The sequence below is a fragment of the Mustela nigripes genome, chromosome 12 (genome assembly GCF_022355385.1).
Source record: "Mustela nigripes isolate SB6536 chromosome 12, MUSNIG.SB6536, whole genome shotgun sequence".
NCBI lineage: Eukaryota > Metazoa > Chordata > Mammalia > Carnivora > Mustelidae > Mustela > Mustela nigripes.
In genome coordinates, this window is record NC_081568.1 from 7647845 (window position 1) to 7664307 (window position 16463).

The 16463-nt window shown below is 42.8% G+C and overlaps 1 protein-coding gene across 8 annotated transcripts in view; it reads right to left on the reverse strand.

Moving 5' to 3' along the window:
* ATPSCKMT (ATP synthase c subunit lysine N-methyltransferase) overlaps nucleotides 1-16463 on the reverse strand; it is a 241272-nt gene that overhangs the window by 117232 nt on the left and 107577 nt on the right. Inside the window, exon 6 of one of the 8 annotated variants that reach the window (XM_059416890.1) lies at nucleotides 9351-10231. The exons of the other annotated variants lie outside the window; for them this stretch is intronic. Within the exon in view, the coding sequence (XP_059272873.1) occupies nucleotides 10224-10231 (8 nt within the window). The 3' untranslated portion in view covers nucleotides 9351-10223. Of the gene's footprint in view, nucleotides 1-9350; nucleotides 10232-16463 lie in introns of those variants that run through there. 8 annotated transcript variants of the gene reach the window in all.

Sequence of the window (16463 nt, forward strand, 5' to 3'; positions counted from 1 at the left end):
CCTCCTGCACTGTTAGCGGGAATGCAAGCTGGTGCAGCCACTCCAGGAAACAGTATGGAGGTTTTTCAAAAAGCTGAAAATAGAGCTACTCGACGACCCAGAAATCACACGACTGGGTATTTACCCTAAAGATACAAATGTAGTGATCCGAAGGGGCACATGCACCCAAATGTTTCTAGCAGCAATGTCCACAATAGCCGAACTATGGAGAGAACCTAGATGTCCATCAACAGATGAATGGATAAAGAAGATGTGGTGCATATATATGATGGAATACTATGCAGCCATCAAAAGGAATGAAATCTTGCCATTTGCAACAACATGGATGGAACTAGAGGGTATTATCGAAATAAGTCAATCAGAGAAAGACAATTATCATATGATCTCCCTGATATGAGGAATTTGAGGGCATGGTGGGGGGCCGTGGGGGTAGGGAGGGAAAAATGAAACAAGATAGGACCTGGGGAGGGAGACAAATCTTAAGTATCAGGAAACAAACTGAAGGTTGAAGGAGGAGGTGGGGAGGGATAAGGTGGCTGGTTTATGGACACTGGGGAGGATATGTGCTGTGGGGAGTGCTGTGAATTGTGCAAGACTGATGATTCACAGACTTCTACCTCTGAAGCAAATAATACATTATATGTTTAAAAAAAAAAGAAAGAAAAATCTGTGTCTTCCTTCCTTCACTTAAATATTTCACAGGCTCCTTTGAGAGACTCTTTACTCAAAAATAAAATGAAAGAGACTCTTGACTCTAGGAAACAAACTGAGGGCTGCTGGAGGGGAGGTGGGTGGGGGTACGGGATAGCGGGGCGATGGGCATGATGGAGGGCACGTGATGGAATGAGTAGCGGGTGTTACATGCAACTGATGAATCACTAAATTCTACCTCTGAAACGAACAAAAAAATAAATAAAAGAGTGCATATATTAAAATATGGATGAAAAGAATCTGAGAAACTCTAAAGCAAAATATTAACAATCGGGTAGCCTGGTTGAGGGCGATTTTCATTTTCTTTATGCTTCTTTATGCTAATTATTCTTCTTATGCCTATTTATTTTTTCTATAGTGTGAATATATTCATGGAATAATTTTTAAGTGTCTGAATATACAAATGGGAAATCCTAAGGAATTGGAGGAAGTTGACCACCCACATGACACAGGCAGCAGGGAGAGCCCCAGGGTGCGCCATGGCCATGGGGGGCCTCTGTTTCTGCCCACGCTGGTGCAATGTCCCAGCAAGCCCACTTAGTCTCCTGCTGCCAAGTGAAACCAGGAACTTAGAGTTCACACATGGGAAGCGGGGGGAGGGGGGGTGCGGGGAGCCAGAACTCCCCCTCACATTATTTCGGGATCATGTTTTTAACAAGTTACTAAAACAAAAAGACTGAAGGAGCATGGAAAGGCTCTTCTACTGGGAGATACTCCCGTATCTGGTTCTTGTGTCTGTCACTGTGGTTGGTGTAATTCAAAGATGGGCCCCAAGTTCCCCACCTTGGTGCACGTGGCCTGCACACTCCCCTTCCCTTGAGTGAGTATGAAGGGAGAGCATGCCCATGATCGTGATACATTTTATGGAAGAAGCAATTTTGTGGCTGTAATTAAGGTCACAGGTCAGTTGAGTTTGAAGGAATCAAAAGGCAGATCACAGTGGGTGGGCCTGACTTCATCAGGGGAACCCTTCAGATGAAGGTGAAGTACCAGAGAGAGGCTGTCCTGTCGGCCCGGGGGGAGAGTAAACTCTGCTGTGTGTGGGCGAGCGAGCCAGCGAAGGGGCTCAGAGAGCAGCATCCAACCAAGAGCCCGCAATGCCATGGGGATTTCAGTCCTACAACCACAAGGAACTGGATTCTGCCAATAGCTAGTGAGGCTGGGAGAGGAAGCAGAGCCTCAGAGAACACAGCCGCTGTGGCCCGCGCCATGACTCCAGCTGATGAAACATGACGAGAGGACCTTGCTCGCCCATCTCCAAACTCCTGACCCACAAAAACTGTACAGTAATAAAACTGTACAGTAATAAAAAACTATACAGTAATAAACTAAAAAGAAATGTTTACCAGGCTCCTACTAGGGGTCAGGCACTGGATAAACCACGATAAGACACAGGGAAGCGGTCATGGGAAGCTCATAGGTGTTAGCATGAAGGGAGTGCCAGTCTGCTTCCCCACTTTGTCACGTGCTCTGTGACCTTGGACAAGTTCCTTGCCTTTTCCATGACTCTTTATCGCCTTTGCAAAGGGGAATGGTACTACCCACCTAAAAAGGCTGTTTGTGAGAGTTAACTGAGATCATACACATTGGCCCTTAGTGTAGTGCTTGTTCCTGTATTAGTCAGCGTCCTCCAGAGAAACCTAATCAACAGGCTGTGGGCTGGGCGGGGGTGGGGGAGGAGCACCTGCTTTATTTCAAGGAGTCAGCTCATGTGACTGTGGGGATGACAAGGCCAAACTCTGCAGGGTAGGCTGACAAGCCTTCTCTGGAGACCTACAGAAGAGTTGGTGCAGCTTGAGTCCAAGGGCAACTGCTGACAGAACTCCCTCTTCCGCAGCAGGGATCAGCCTTTATCCCCTTAAGGCCTTTGCCTGACAGAACGAGGCCCACCCGCCTTACAGAAGTTATGGAACATAGTTTGCTTTACTCAAAGCCCCCTAATTTTAATGTTAATCTCCTTTAAAATATACTTTCATAACAACATCTAGACATGTTTGACCGAATACCAGGCTAACATAGCCCAGCCACGTTGACACATAAAATTAGCCATCACAGCCCATTAAGGACATTCAGTAAGTGACAGCTGTTATCATCGAGCAGCTTACACCTAGTGTTGAAGACCCATCACCACAAAGCAGTGTGGTCAAGATGTTCAGGACACCAGGCATACAGATAAGTGAGCACACATGCTGGAGTTAGAGCCTCCTGGACAAGAACATTCAGGACACAAGAAAGATCGGAGGGACCCAGTTAACCCTCAGCAGGCCTGGGCACAGGAGGGTCTCATGAGGACATCTCCCTGGAATCAGGAGAGATCCCCTGGCTGGTTGGGGAGAAGGAGTATACGCAAGGAATCTAAAGGCAGCAGAGGTAAGTATGGGTGGTCAGAGTCATTACCAAGAGGGGCAAGGTCATGGTCAGGAAAACCGGCCAAGCATTAAGCCCAAGGGAAAGTATAGAAACAAGACTGAAAGCATGCATTCGTACCCACGGTGAGTTTACTAGAGGAGCGGGAGTGATGTGACGAGCACGTACAGATGGACAAGAAGAATCACTAGAACCAAACGCCTCTAGAACCAAACGTTGGTGATTGGCCACGGTTGGTACTAAAGAACTTTGGCCAGTGACAGAACTCATTTGTCCAACACAACACAGACGCCTGCCATCCAGGAGACAACAACATTGTCACGGCTGTCCTGCATGCCTTCTATGAAAAAGCCACCTTCTCCAGGGGCCTCAACCCCACAAACACCTGAATGTCACCGATGTCCTTATCAAATGATGTTTTTCTCAGCCTGGTCCAGCCTCAAAACAGTTAAGATTCACTTTCAAGTTAAAATTTCCAAATGTTTTCTTGGCTGTAAATGGAGTGCTTACCTCAGATAAGATCCCATGTGCCCAGGATGTTTTGGTGCCAAAGATTTAGCCCAAATCCCCGAAGCCATTCCTCTATAGTAGAGATTCAAATAGGCTTTGAGTGAGTGACAAACATTCCACAACAAACTGAAACTTGACCGTATCAGTATCTCCATCACTGATGGCAAGAGACACAGAGACAGAGAGACCTCATCTTGAAGGGCACGTGAAAAAGACAGTGCATAGCCTTGGGTTTCTCCCGGAGCGATGTGTGCTAAAAACAGTAAAGGGGTGGGGAGGAGTGACAAGTGGCCAAGACCTTTGGAGCCTGTTTTCTAAAATGCACAGATAAAATTCCCAGTGAGCACTGATGTTAGCCAAGACTAAGGTTAGTTAAACCCAAAGAAAGTCTAATGCAGCCTAGTTTCCTCAAAGTCTCCTATATTTTTTACCCTTCTGCAAATTCAGGTGCATGTGAATAGTTTAAAGCTGTTTCTGTCTCTTTCTCTCTAAACTTCCAATTATACCCCCCACAGCACCAAATGGAGAGGGAATTATAATCAATTTCTTAAGTAAATTCATGTAAAATAAATTTAGACTCAAAGGATCTGAACAACAAAGCCATTTCATTCAACCAGGAAATCAGATTTTGACAGCCAAGGCTTTTTTAAAAATTGGGTCTATTTTCCAGAGATTTATTCAAGTGTTCCCTGCCACCAGGAGCTATAACAGAACTATAACCAACCCACTGCTCCCCTGTGGGCCATAGTTGTCATTTAAGAACACAGTAGGTGGGTGGGAAGATGGGGGTTTATCCTAGGTTGACCACCAAGAGCCTGCAGACCCTGAAAATGTCACTTCATCTCGAAGCCTTTGCTTCAGTACTTGTAAAGTGGGGGTAGTTGATATATTAATGGTCCAGTTCCTCATCCCTCTTGTATCCTTATCTTTTGCCAACTAACTTGGTAATCCTCTCCTACACTGACTCTAGACTCAGCCATGTGACTCCGGTCAATAGAATACAACAGAAAAAACAATTCCTCAGTGCCAGGTCAATGCCAAGAGAACTTGAACGTTTCTACTTGCTTTCTTCAGCTTTTGCCATCACCATGGGAAGGACATGCCCAGGCAATCCCCCTAAAGAAGATGAGAGGCATGTGGAGCAGAGCCAAGCGTCCCAGCCAAGTCACCTCCACCAAGTCAAACCCACTCCCACCCTACATGCGCAAACACTACTAAGACAAGCAAAGACACCCCGCTGAGCCATCTGGGAAAATAAAAGAGTCGGTTACTGGTTCCTATAAAGCAAAGGCTAAACCGTACAGGGACAATACCACCTGTCCCAGAGACCTTACTAGCATGTTGGGAAGATCAACTGAAATTGTATTTATAAAAGCACCACAAAGACTGGAAAGTTGTCTCCCAACCTGGGAAAGGCCACTATTTTCTCTTCCTGCATCTTGGTTCTATCTGTCCAAGTGGATCCTCCATTCCGAACCTGGTTTTCACACCATGACAACCCAACTCCTATACCAGGTCTCAAACCAACAAAAAGTAAGGGATCTGAAAACTCCCTGTCAGCTCAGAAAGAATGACATGCCCTACATTTATCCAACCATTTCAAACTTTTGCCTAAGGTTCCTTGGTGAACTTTGCATTATCAGAGTTCCCAGCCACCTCAAATAGGAAGCTTCCCAAAATACATTTCTATTTTAGCAAATTATGATCAATAGGGGAGACTTGAATAGCTGGATATTTTTTCTGCCCTTGTATGAATCACTATATAGAAGTGCAAATTAAACCAAATGATTCAGGTTTATATCAAATGATAAATTAGATTCCATATTAGTCTGCCTAGGCTGCCCTGAGAGATTGCCACAGGATGGGGGCTTAAACAATAGACATTTATTTTCTCACAGTTCTAGAGGCTAGACGTCCAAGAATAAGGTGCCCTCAGGGTTGGTTTCTGGTGAGATTTTTCTTCCTGGCTTAGAGACATCACCTTCTCACCATGCCCTCCCCTGGTCTCTTCTCTGGGGGTGCATGGAGAGAGGGATCGTGTCTTTTCCTCTTTTTATAAGGACCCAGCCCTATTCGACTAAGGGCTTACCCTTACAACCTCATTTAACCTTAACTGCCTCCCCCAAAGCTCCATCTCCCAATCCTAGGCTGACCACCAAGGAGCTCTAAACCGATTAATAACAATACAGTCACATCAGGGATGAGAACTTTGACACAGGAAATGGAAGAACATGGGGGAGGGTCCCAATTCAGTCCAAAACAGATCCCAAAGGAGGACTGACTCAGGCAATACAAATATATACCAGCAAATCCGTATCTTCCTGCCTCAGGAAGGCAAGTCGCTCACTTTAATGAATTTTTTACAATATGCATTTATTTACCAAACACAGACTATGGGTCTACCTGTGCCAAGCACTGTGTAAGTTGCAGGGGATGCAACAGAGCAAACCAGACAGGGTCCCACCCTCTCAGATCTTATGGCCTGAAGGGACTCGAGTACTGAATGAGGAAGGAGGGCTGGAATTGGAAAAATGAGGGGATGATAATCTCACAAAGACAGATCTTTCCAGCCCCAAATGCATTCCTTATTTCACTTGTCCATGCCATTTCACATGTTCCTCCCAAATCACTCACCAGAACAGGCACCCCAGTCTACATGCTCGCCAGCAGGACATATTTTCCAACTTCACAGGTTCTGACAGTTGCACGGCTATCTTGGCTTCATTTGCATATCTCTGATTGCTAATGAGATTGAGCATCTCTCCATAAGCTCACAAACATTAGCTTTCCCCTCTGTAAACTCCGTGTTTATTCCCTTGGCCCATATTTCTATGCTTTCCTCCTCTTTTTTTTTTGTTGATTTATTGGCACTCCTTAAATACTCTAGAAACTAACCTTTCCTTGGTTTTGTGTCTTAAAAATATCATCTCCCTGGGGTGCCTGGGTGGCTCAGTCACCCAAAAGTCTGACTCTTGATTCTGGCTCAGGTCACAGTCTCAGGGTCCTGGGATGGAGCCCCAGGTGGAGCTCCCAGTTCAGCAGGGAGTCTGCTTGTCTCCCTCTGCCCCTCCCCACACTCACATGTTTGTTCCGTTCTCTCTCTCTCTCAAATAAATGAATAAATCTTCCTTAAAAATTGTTTCCCAATCCATTAGCAGTGGTTATGGTGCTGGAGCAGATACTTGTTGCCCCTCCCCGAGGGGTGTTTACACATGCCTGACCCACTGGTAACAAGCTTGGCCACATGACTTCTTTTGGCCAATAAAATCTGAGCGGAAGTGACATGTGACCTTCCCAAGCAAAAGCCCTAAGATTCACTGCATGAAACCACCATGTACTTTACTCTCCAGAGAGGGGCTGCCTTTTGGGCCTGGATCCTAGCATGAAGAGATCCCCGTTACAGACCCACGACCAGCAGAAATAAACCTTGGTCACATGCATTTAGTTGTTTGATTTCATTGTTGGTTGTCACGGTGGAAGAGCTGAACAATTCAACAATGGACACCAGTGGCCAGGTGCTACCATAATAGTGCCCCAGATATGTCCATGGGTCTTAGGGCAGAGTGGCTAGTGGCAAGGAAACTGCCAGTAAAGACTTTTTAAGCAGTGGCGAAGCATTTGATAAAACGATCACCTGTGAGAACCTAGAAGGCTGAGAGCGTAACTAATGAATTTGTAGCTTTAGCACAGTGGGAAAGCAGAATATGGGTAACATTGGATATTTGCTAATGGCTGTTTTTGACAAGGCACCATAAGAAAGAAATAAGCTCGTAGGAGAAACGGCCATTTTACAAGCAGGATTGAAAGAGTGTTTGGAGAGGCCATAAATTCTAGGATTTGCAGGTTAGAAAATGGAACTCTTTCTCATCTCCAACTGGTAAGAGATAAAACTGAGAAGGCCTTGAGCTACAGAGCTCATCCTTGGGGCAAAGATGAAATCAAGTAGACTGGTCAGCCCACGGTTGAAACTCTAATGGGGTACAAATGGGGAGAGAAGGTCAGGTGTTGTAGGGAACAAACACTTCAACCATCAGAGAAAGAAGTCATTCATGATGCCTAAAACTAATAATTCCATGAACAGCAACATACCCATATTATTTTTAAAAGGTATAACTGTTTCCTATTGCTGTGTAACAAATAACACAAACTTAGTTGCTTGAAACAACACACACTATGTCATAACTTCTATGGGTCAGGAGTCTTGGCATGGGTTACCTGGGTCCTCCGCTCGGAGTCACATCAGGCTAAACCAAGGTGTCAGCCAGGACTGTGATCCCATCTCAAGTTCGGATTTTCTCCCAAACTCACTGGCTGTGGTCAGAATTCAGTTTGCTCATGGTTGTAGGACAGACACCCTCAGCTCCCGGAGACTATCCCCTGTAGATTTTAGATGCACTCATCACACACACATAGATAACTATGTGAAGACATGACATGATCATGAGCTTGACTGTAGTAATCATTTCATGGGGTATATGCAGAACAAATCATCATGGTGTATACCTAAATATACAGAAAAATATAAAAATAAGAAAGAAAGCAGATCGTATGGTTCTAATACGATACATGGGAAGGTTTATCATTGGACACAGAGTGTTAGTTGATGTTGACAAAAGGCAAAATTCACAATGAACGTGTCAGCCTTTGCTACATGGCCAACCACACCAGGGCTTCGGAGCCTGAAGCGACAACCATTTCTTTAGTGCACCATTCTGCAGGTTGGCAGTCCAGGTTGGGCTCAACTGAAAAGCTCTGCTGAGGGTCTCAGCTGACCTCATTCCTGATTTGTGATTGGCTGTTGTGGTCTACAAGTTGGGGGTGGCTGACTGCAGGTAGAACTGACAGGGGCAATGGAAGAAAATGAGCCATGAGTATCTCCTCATTTGGCAGAATGGCCTGGATTTCATCTCTATGGCAGTGGTGGCACAGGTTCCCCGAGCAGCACAAGGAAAGCCCCAGTGAGCAGGTGCTTTCCAGTCTGTCCTTCTGCCATGTTTGCACCCAGATATGCTGGTTCAGATAAAGACAGAAACATCTGAAAAGGTTAAGAAGCCCCTCGTACTCTAGGGACTGCTGTAGGCACACTCCACCAGGCACAAAACAAGCCAGACCAGAGCTGTCAGAAATACAAGAAGAAACAAAGAGCTCCGCCATAGCTTTATCTGGAGCCCTCCATTTATATAGCTATGAAACAAATAAAGAATTAGGATTCAAATAATATAATGAGTAAAGTCTGTGAGTATCAAACTATTGTTTCCTATAGAAAATACACATTCTTTCTCAATGTCTTTGGAACATTTACAAAAATGGGTCATACTTTTAGGCCATAAAAGAACATCTCAGTAAATCAAAAGGAAAGTAAGAGAAAAGGAAAAAAGGGATTGTGTAAGCAATATTTTCTGGCCAAATGCAATGAAACTAAAAATTAAAGAAACTACAAACAAGAAAATTCAAACCACAAAGAAATTTAAACACTTCCCAAGATAACCTGCGGGATGTACAATTACAGACTATTTGGAAAATTTTTTAAAATGTCAAAAGTATATATCAACAACTATGGAACGTCTCCTATTAGGGATCAGCCAACGTTTTCCAGGAAGCACCTCACAGTAAATAGTGCAGGCCGTGTGGCCCATAGGTCTCTGTTGCCACTAATCTGTTCTGCCTTGGGGGTGTGAAAGCAGCCATACACAACACAGAAATGCCTGCCTGGGCAGGTGTTCAATAAAACTTTATTTGTAAAAGTAGACAACGGGCTGAATTTGATCCACAGTCTTGGCTTGCAAACTCTTGCTTTATATTAATTAAACACCTAAAGAGAAATTCCTAACTTCACATTTTTTTTATTAAATAAGAAGAAATAGAAATCAATGAAATAAGTCCAACAACAGCAAAACAGAGGGAGCAGGAACAGAAATATGATGCAGCCAGAAACAGACATTAATGAAAGAGAAGGCAGGAAAATAATACCATCGATAAACAAATCCAGTATTTGGAAAGATGAACAAAATAAACCCAAAACAATGCTAATCAAAACAAAACAAAACAAAACAAAAACACGGGAGGGGGACACAGTGCTATCCATTATTGAAAAGTAGAAAGGATCAGAGCCACAGATGTAGAAAATGTTTCCTTTTTTTTTTTTTTAATGATAAGCAAATACTAGGAACAAATGGATAGTAATGAAATTTTAACTCTTGGTGAAATGGCTAATTATAGAGACGTTTTCTATTTACTGAAATTGGCTCTTGCAAGTGGAGCACATCTGATTAGATCAAGAATAAGAAAATGGCCAATGTATATCCAGCATTTGCTAGTGTCAAGGACTCTTTGGCTAGATGCTTTCCTTGTACTGTCTCCATTCACCTGCCCAGCAACCTTGTGATGTAGGTCCTATCATTATGCATGTATGTTCAGATAAAGACAGAAACATCTGAAAAGGTTAAGAAGCCCCTCATACTCTAGGGACTGCGGTAGGCACACTCCGCCAGGCACACTCCGCTGGGCACACTCCACTGGAGCCGTCCATTACTCCACACGGCAGAGGAAAGGGACAACCCGCCAAAGAACTGCCCATCAGGCCTCCTTAGCGGGCAGCTTCCAGCCATTGAGCAACTGGTCATTTCTACAGAATTTCAGCTGCCTGGGAAGAAACAAAGAGAAAAAAAAGAATTGTTCCGTTCTATTTTAAGAAGCTTGAGCCACCTAAAATCAAAATGTGACGAAGTTAACTACTAACTAATTCTCACAGGATAGATGCAAAAATCTTATTTCATCAACTCTAGAAATACATTAGAATAATAATGTGCCCAGAACATATATGGTTTATCATAGAAAGGTAGAGATGCCTCCCAGTGAGAATTAAATTCTGGATATAACACGTTATATTAACCGGTCAAGGGAGGGAAATGATTCTTCTCAACAGATGCAAAATTTAATCTCCTTTCTGGCTGTTTAAAAATTGAGAAAAATAAGGGCGCCTGGGTGGCTCAGTCAGTTAAGCATTGGACTCTTGGTTTCAGCTCAGGTCATGATCTCTGAGTCAGGAGATCGGTCAAGCTCCATGCTGGGTCTGCTTGAGATTCTCTCTGTCTCCTTCTCCCTCTGCCTCCATTCTCTCTCTCTCTCTCAAAAAAAAAAAAAAAAATTTAGAGAGATAGGAATATACCGATATAACATGTCAGATGTCTTCTTTGTTGTTGTTTTAAGATTTTACTTATTTATTTGAGAGAGAGAGCAAGTGAGAGAGAGCAGGAGATGATGGGGAGGGGCAGAGGCAGAAGAAGGCTCCCCGCTGAGCAGGGAGCCCAACAGGGGGCTTCATCCCCTGAGATCCTGAGCTGAAGGTAGATGCTTAACCCACTAAGCCACCCAAGTGCCCATGATGTCTTCTTGATGTCAACAATAAGCATGGTGTTCACTGCCGAAATACCAGAGCAGCATTTCTCAGACTACATTACAGACCCACTTCAAAAGAGAGACAGTCTTATTCTATTATTGAAAGAATTCCATATTTCAATAAACACAGAAAATAATACATGTCATATCCCCATTCTGGAGATCCAAAATATACCTTACTGTATTAAATCTAGAAGAATAGCAAAAATAGTCAATAAATTCAGGGAAAAAAAAGATACAAAGCACCTTATAAATATTCAGTACTAAAATACTGTGGTAATCGTAACTGTAGGAACAGGCATAAAAAAAATCCCTTCCAAAAAGAATAACTACAGGATGGTAGCATATGACAAATATGCCATTTCAAAACAAGAAACAAAGATCAGATTATTCAATAAAAGATATTGGAACAACTAGAAAAAATATGTATCAGACCTGAAGCTCATATTTTTAAAAAATATAAATGCCTAAAGGCTTAGTTGTATGTCAAAAATGAAATATAAAGATTGCTTAAGGAAACAGAGATGGACTTCAAGAGTGAACATGGCTATTGACGTGTACGTGTCTCTCCTTGCCCCCCAGATGATACAAGCAACAAGAGCACTGCCAACAACACAGAAACTGCATTCTCGGTGAGACTTGGAGTAAAGCATGATCGGTGAACTTGAAGACCTACGTAAAGACTGAGGGGGCGCCTGGGTGGCTCAGTCAGTTAGGCGGCTACCTTCGGCTCAGGTCATGATCTCAAGGTCCTGGGATAGAGTCCTGCATTGGGCTCCTTGCTCAGTGGGGGGCCTGCCTCTCCCTCTGCCCCCCTCCTGATCATGCACACAAAAATAAATAAATAAAATCTTCTTTAAAAATCACATTAAAAGTCACATTTTCAAGAAGCAGTCTGCGTCTGGAAAGCTAGCTTAGTCGCAAAATACCCTGTCCCCCAACTGGAAACCACTTACCGACTAAGGAGAATATGATCACTCAGTGATCAATGATAAAAAGGGAATTAGCACAGCATTAATACCCAGATGATCTAGGAAATGCTGGTGGACAGAACAACAAATATATCAAAGACGAAGAAGACTCAGCAGAAAAATGTTGCCACAGAGCACATAAAAATTTGAACTAAGTAGTTCACCATGAATTTTGAAATATTCGGTACGGTCATTATCTCTATAAAAGACGATCAGAAACACAGGAACATAGGAAAGATACAATTATTTATCAGAAAGAAATAAAACATGAGCGGCTATATTCCAAGAAAGAATAAATGAATAAATATTTCAAGGAGCAAAAATGAGTCTAGATACTCTGGAAGTTCACCAAGGAGCAGAGAGAATAATAATGAGAAATTCAAGCATTATAAACAAAACCGAAGAAAAGATTTTTTTTCTTAGAAAATGATAGATCTGGAAGGCAGGTAAAGGAGAGTCAACTCCTGCATCACTGGAATCCCTGAAGAAACACAAAGCAAGGTAACAAAGCAAATATTTGAGGACACAATCCATGACATTTTTCAAGGAAAAAAAAAGCAGAATGCAATCTGGACAGTTAAAGATTATGCTGTGTACCAGACAACAAGTTGATCTAGAATGGTTAACGCCAAGACTTAATCACAGTAAAGTTTCTGGCTTTTAAAAAATAGAAAAAATTTTTAGACAAAGAACTCAATCTGGCCTCAGATTTCTTCACCATTAATCACCAGAAGATAATGGAGCTGCACCTAAGAGGTACAGATGGGAAAAGAAAGGCGTGTCCTTCAAGTACAAAGCGTACTTTTTCTTTAACTGCAAGAAGTCAGGGAGCATTGTTATCAGGAGTCCTACTTGAGAAAGCTGTAAGAGAACACACTTCAGCCAACCAGAAGATAACTGGGAAAACCCTAGGGAAAGAACCCAGGAGTGAGCACCGGATATGTCTGAATGAAAAGTAAGACCAAAACAAACTCGTGGACCAGAGTCACAGAGCTGGACTAAATGCCGCAGACCATGACAGTGGAGAAATGACGTCATGACAAAACTGGGCAGAAGAGTGTGAAGGACAGAGTACATTTGTCGACTGCCTCATTTACAAGAACTGAAAGGCAACAAGTCATTAACCGCTAACAAATCATGGGGTAGAAGTATAAATAAGTCTACCTTACACGCATGCTTAAAAACAGATGGCTATTATTGACTAAAATTGGGTGTATGGGAGGGAAGCACACACGGCGATTTTTATCACTTCCCTGTTGGAGGGAACATACTGTGTAAAAAAATAGAGGACCCAGGGTGTTAATTTTGAACGAAATTATAGAAGCAACCATTAGAATAATAATGCAAACCTTCCTCAGTTTCAGAAAGATTTTCAAAGACAATAGGCCACCTGGTAAATGACTTTATATAAAAGCATAAAAATTAAAATCATAATGTAAAATAATACAAAAAACTAAAAATCAATTCCCTCTACCATTAATAGAGGAAAAAGAGCTCGAGTCATCTGTGATGGAAGGAAGGGAAGAAGGAAGGGGTGGAAGAGATTGGGAGTGAAAGCAAACCCAGCCACAGGCTATACACAAGAGCCACTCCAAAACCAACATATTTCATGAAGACTTCTCAGTCTTTATGAATAAAAGTCTTTCAAAACTCAAGCACAAACAAAAAAGAGCAAAGGTTGGGATCCTAGTATCACTGAAGACAGACTACAGACCACAAAGCATTAACGACGAACACAAAATGGGCACTCTATGAAGTTAAATGATGTAATCTCATAACAAAGATAACAGCTCTGAATTTCTGTGCACTTTCCTCTGTCCCTCACACATAAAGCAGACATAAAATACACTACAGATGACCTAAGGAGCATAATTTAAAAATAGGTCTGTTTTATATGCACAGAAATAGACCCATGCTTATATTCACACACACCCCAAAAACAGAAAATATCTTCAGTTCAAGTGCCTGTGAAAGTATCACAAAAACTAGACTCAGTGAGACCCAACAAGAAAATCTCCAGAAAGTAAAGACAGGGCAGAAAACTTTCTATATCACAATGCAATAAAACTAGAAGCCAAAAATCAAATTAAAACACAAAAGACCCAGCCACCTGGGACAGAGGGAAATGCTCTTACATTTTCCCTGAGTTAAAAAAATGGATAAATAAATACATAATTTCTGGAAACTGTCATGAAATGGTCACAGTAAGAATCCACAGGAGAGAACCAAGAAAAGCTCAGCAGAAAATACTTCAGTTCTATTGACTAAAAAGAGAAGAAAAACAAAGAATGAACAGAAAATGAAAGAACCCCACTGAAAACATTGGGAAGACACAAAGCAAAGTCAAGGACAGCCACATGAAATATTATGAAAGAAAAAGGCAGGACTTAGTAAGTTAGAAGAGAGAAAAACAGTAGAAAAAAATAAATCTGAAAGCAAGTTTTGCCCAGACAAGAGTTTCTTTGGACTGAGTGGGGGCTGGGGGTAGAATTCTGCACAGAGGGACACAACTGTTTAGTGAAGCCAAGAACCAGGGTGGGCCAGGGGCACAAAAAAATGACTGAATTGCTTTATGTAATAAAGTTGGGGGGGGGGGTCCTTTGCTACTTTGCAAGGACCCCAAGAGGAGGTTGAGAATCCTGAAGAGGAGAGAAAGCAGGAATGAGAAGTGGAGGGAGACAAAGAGACAGAAAGAGAAGGAGACAGAGACAGAGAGACAGAGCAGCAGTAGCATCAACAGAGGACTGGGCAGGCCCAAGCCCCGGGTGCCTCCACCATCTGTATCTCCCAGCCATCTGGTTGACCTCTTGCTCCTTAACACTTGTAACTCCCTAACACAACGGAGTAAACGGTTCTTGCCCAGCTGAAAACATCTCGAAGTGTCCCTCCAACTTGATGGATATTTTGGGCATAGAATTCTAGTGTCGTTCTAGTACGAAGTCACATTCCCTCAGGATTTTCCAGGCACTGCTCTATTTGTCTTCATATCCTGCATTGAGCACTTAAAAAAAAAAAAAAGGCAGATCAATATGTACTAAAATGGATAGTTCTCCAAGGCACAATGCTGAATGAAAACGACAAGTCTCGGAGTAATTTATAAGGTGTGATACCTTTTATATCAGGAGAATCTGAAAAGGGACTTCCTGGTGGCTCCCTGGTGGGAGGCGTGGAGGCGGAGGAGGGGCACTGGAATTGCCAGGCTCTGGTCACGGTCACAGTCATGGCGGGCGTTAGTCTGTGCATTGCCTGCGTATTTTCCGGTTTATCTTACACATATAATTCCCTCACAAATCCAAAATAAGTTTAAACAAAAACAAGAAAATAATGTTCTAGAGCTCTTAAAACGCACACTAATCCAAAAAAAAGTTTGAACAAAAATGTCCTCCCATCAAGAGCTCCATAAGTACACAATTCTATGTTCTCACCTCTGACCACTTCTATCACTCTTTCCTTAACTTTTTAATACAGCCGGATTTTATTCAGTCCTACGGTATGACTTGATGCCCTACAATGATATTTTTTCTCATTTCCTTACTGGGGGTTCCCACGCTGGGCCTGAATAGTCTTTCTTTTCCCTCCTGATGGAAAGGGCTTCATAGGCATGTGTATCAAGTTGAAAAACACGTAGTATAGAAGTCAGGTTTCCTAACTCCCAACTACTACATTCTACTACATCACTGAGTAGTTTTTAGATCACTCTTGTCTTAGACATTGTCTTTTGCTCAGTTTTGTTTTTTTTTTTTTAATATGGCTGACACAAAACGTTGCATGAGCCTCAGGTGTACAACAAAGTGATTCGACAACTCTGTATTTTACACTACATCTGCAAGTGTAGCCACCACCTGTCACCGCGCTGTAGCACCGCGCTACTCTGCACTGTGGATGATATTCCCTCTGCTGGACCTTTCATCTCTGCACTCTCTTTGCAATTTTCAAAACGTTTCACATTTCTAACACCACATTTTATTCTCGTATCAAAAATCTGATTTTTGCCCTCTGTTACGGGGGATGTTTTGCCAGGATATGGACAAGGGATGCAGTGAAACGCTTGGGTTCCTTCACTCATCCATCCAGGAAACGTTTCTTGAGCCCAGACCATATTACAACCATATTCCCAATGCTGGGGATAGCAGGAGGTGAGGGCAAGGAGCCTCCACCTCATTTTTCACATAATAATAAAATATAAAATTATTTCAAGCTCTGTAGCCGTTCCTTCAGTTTTTGCCATGTAATTATCCACTCATCCACCCCACGGCCTCGAGGCCATTGACTAGCAGCTCCTTGGGATTGGGGATGATTGGTAGTTTTGACACTCAGTGACTTTCCGTCGGTCCCCTCACTTCCTCAATTAGCTGCTTTCACCCGGGACTGACAAAAGACCAAAGCCTATCCTGCCCCATGATGGGAACCTATTTCATTTTGTGCAAGTGAGGGGACAGGGCAGGGCATCTAGCCACCCACCTCTTCCTGCCTCTACCTCCACTAAAAACAGAAGGGGTTATTAAG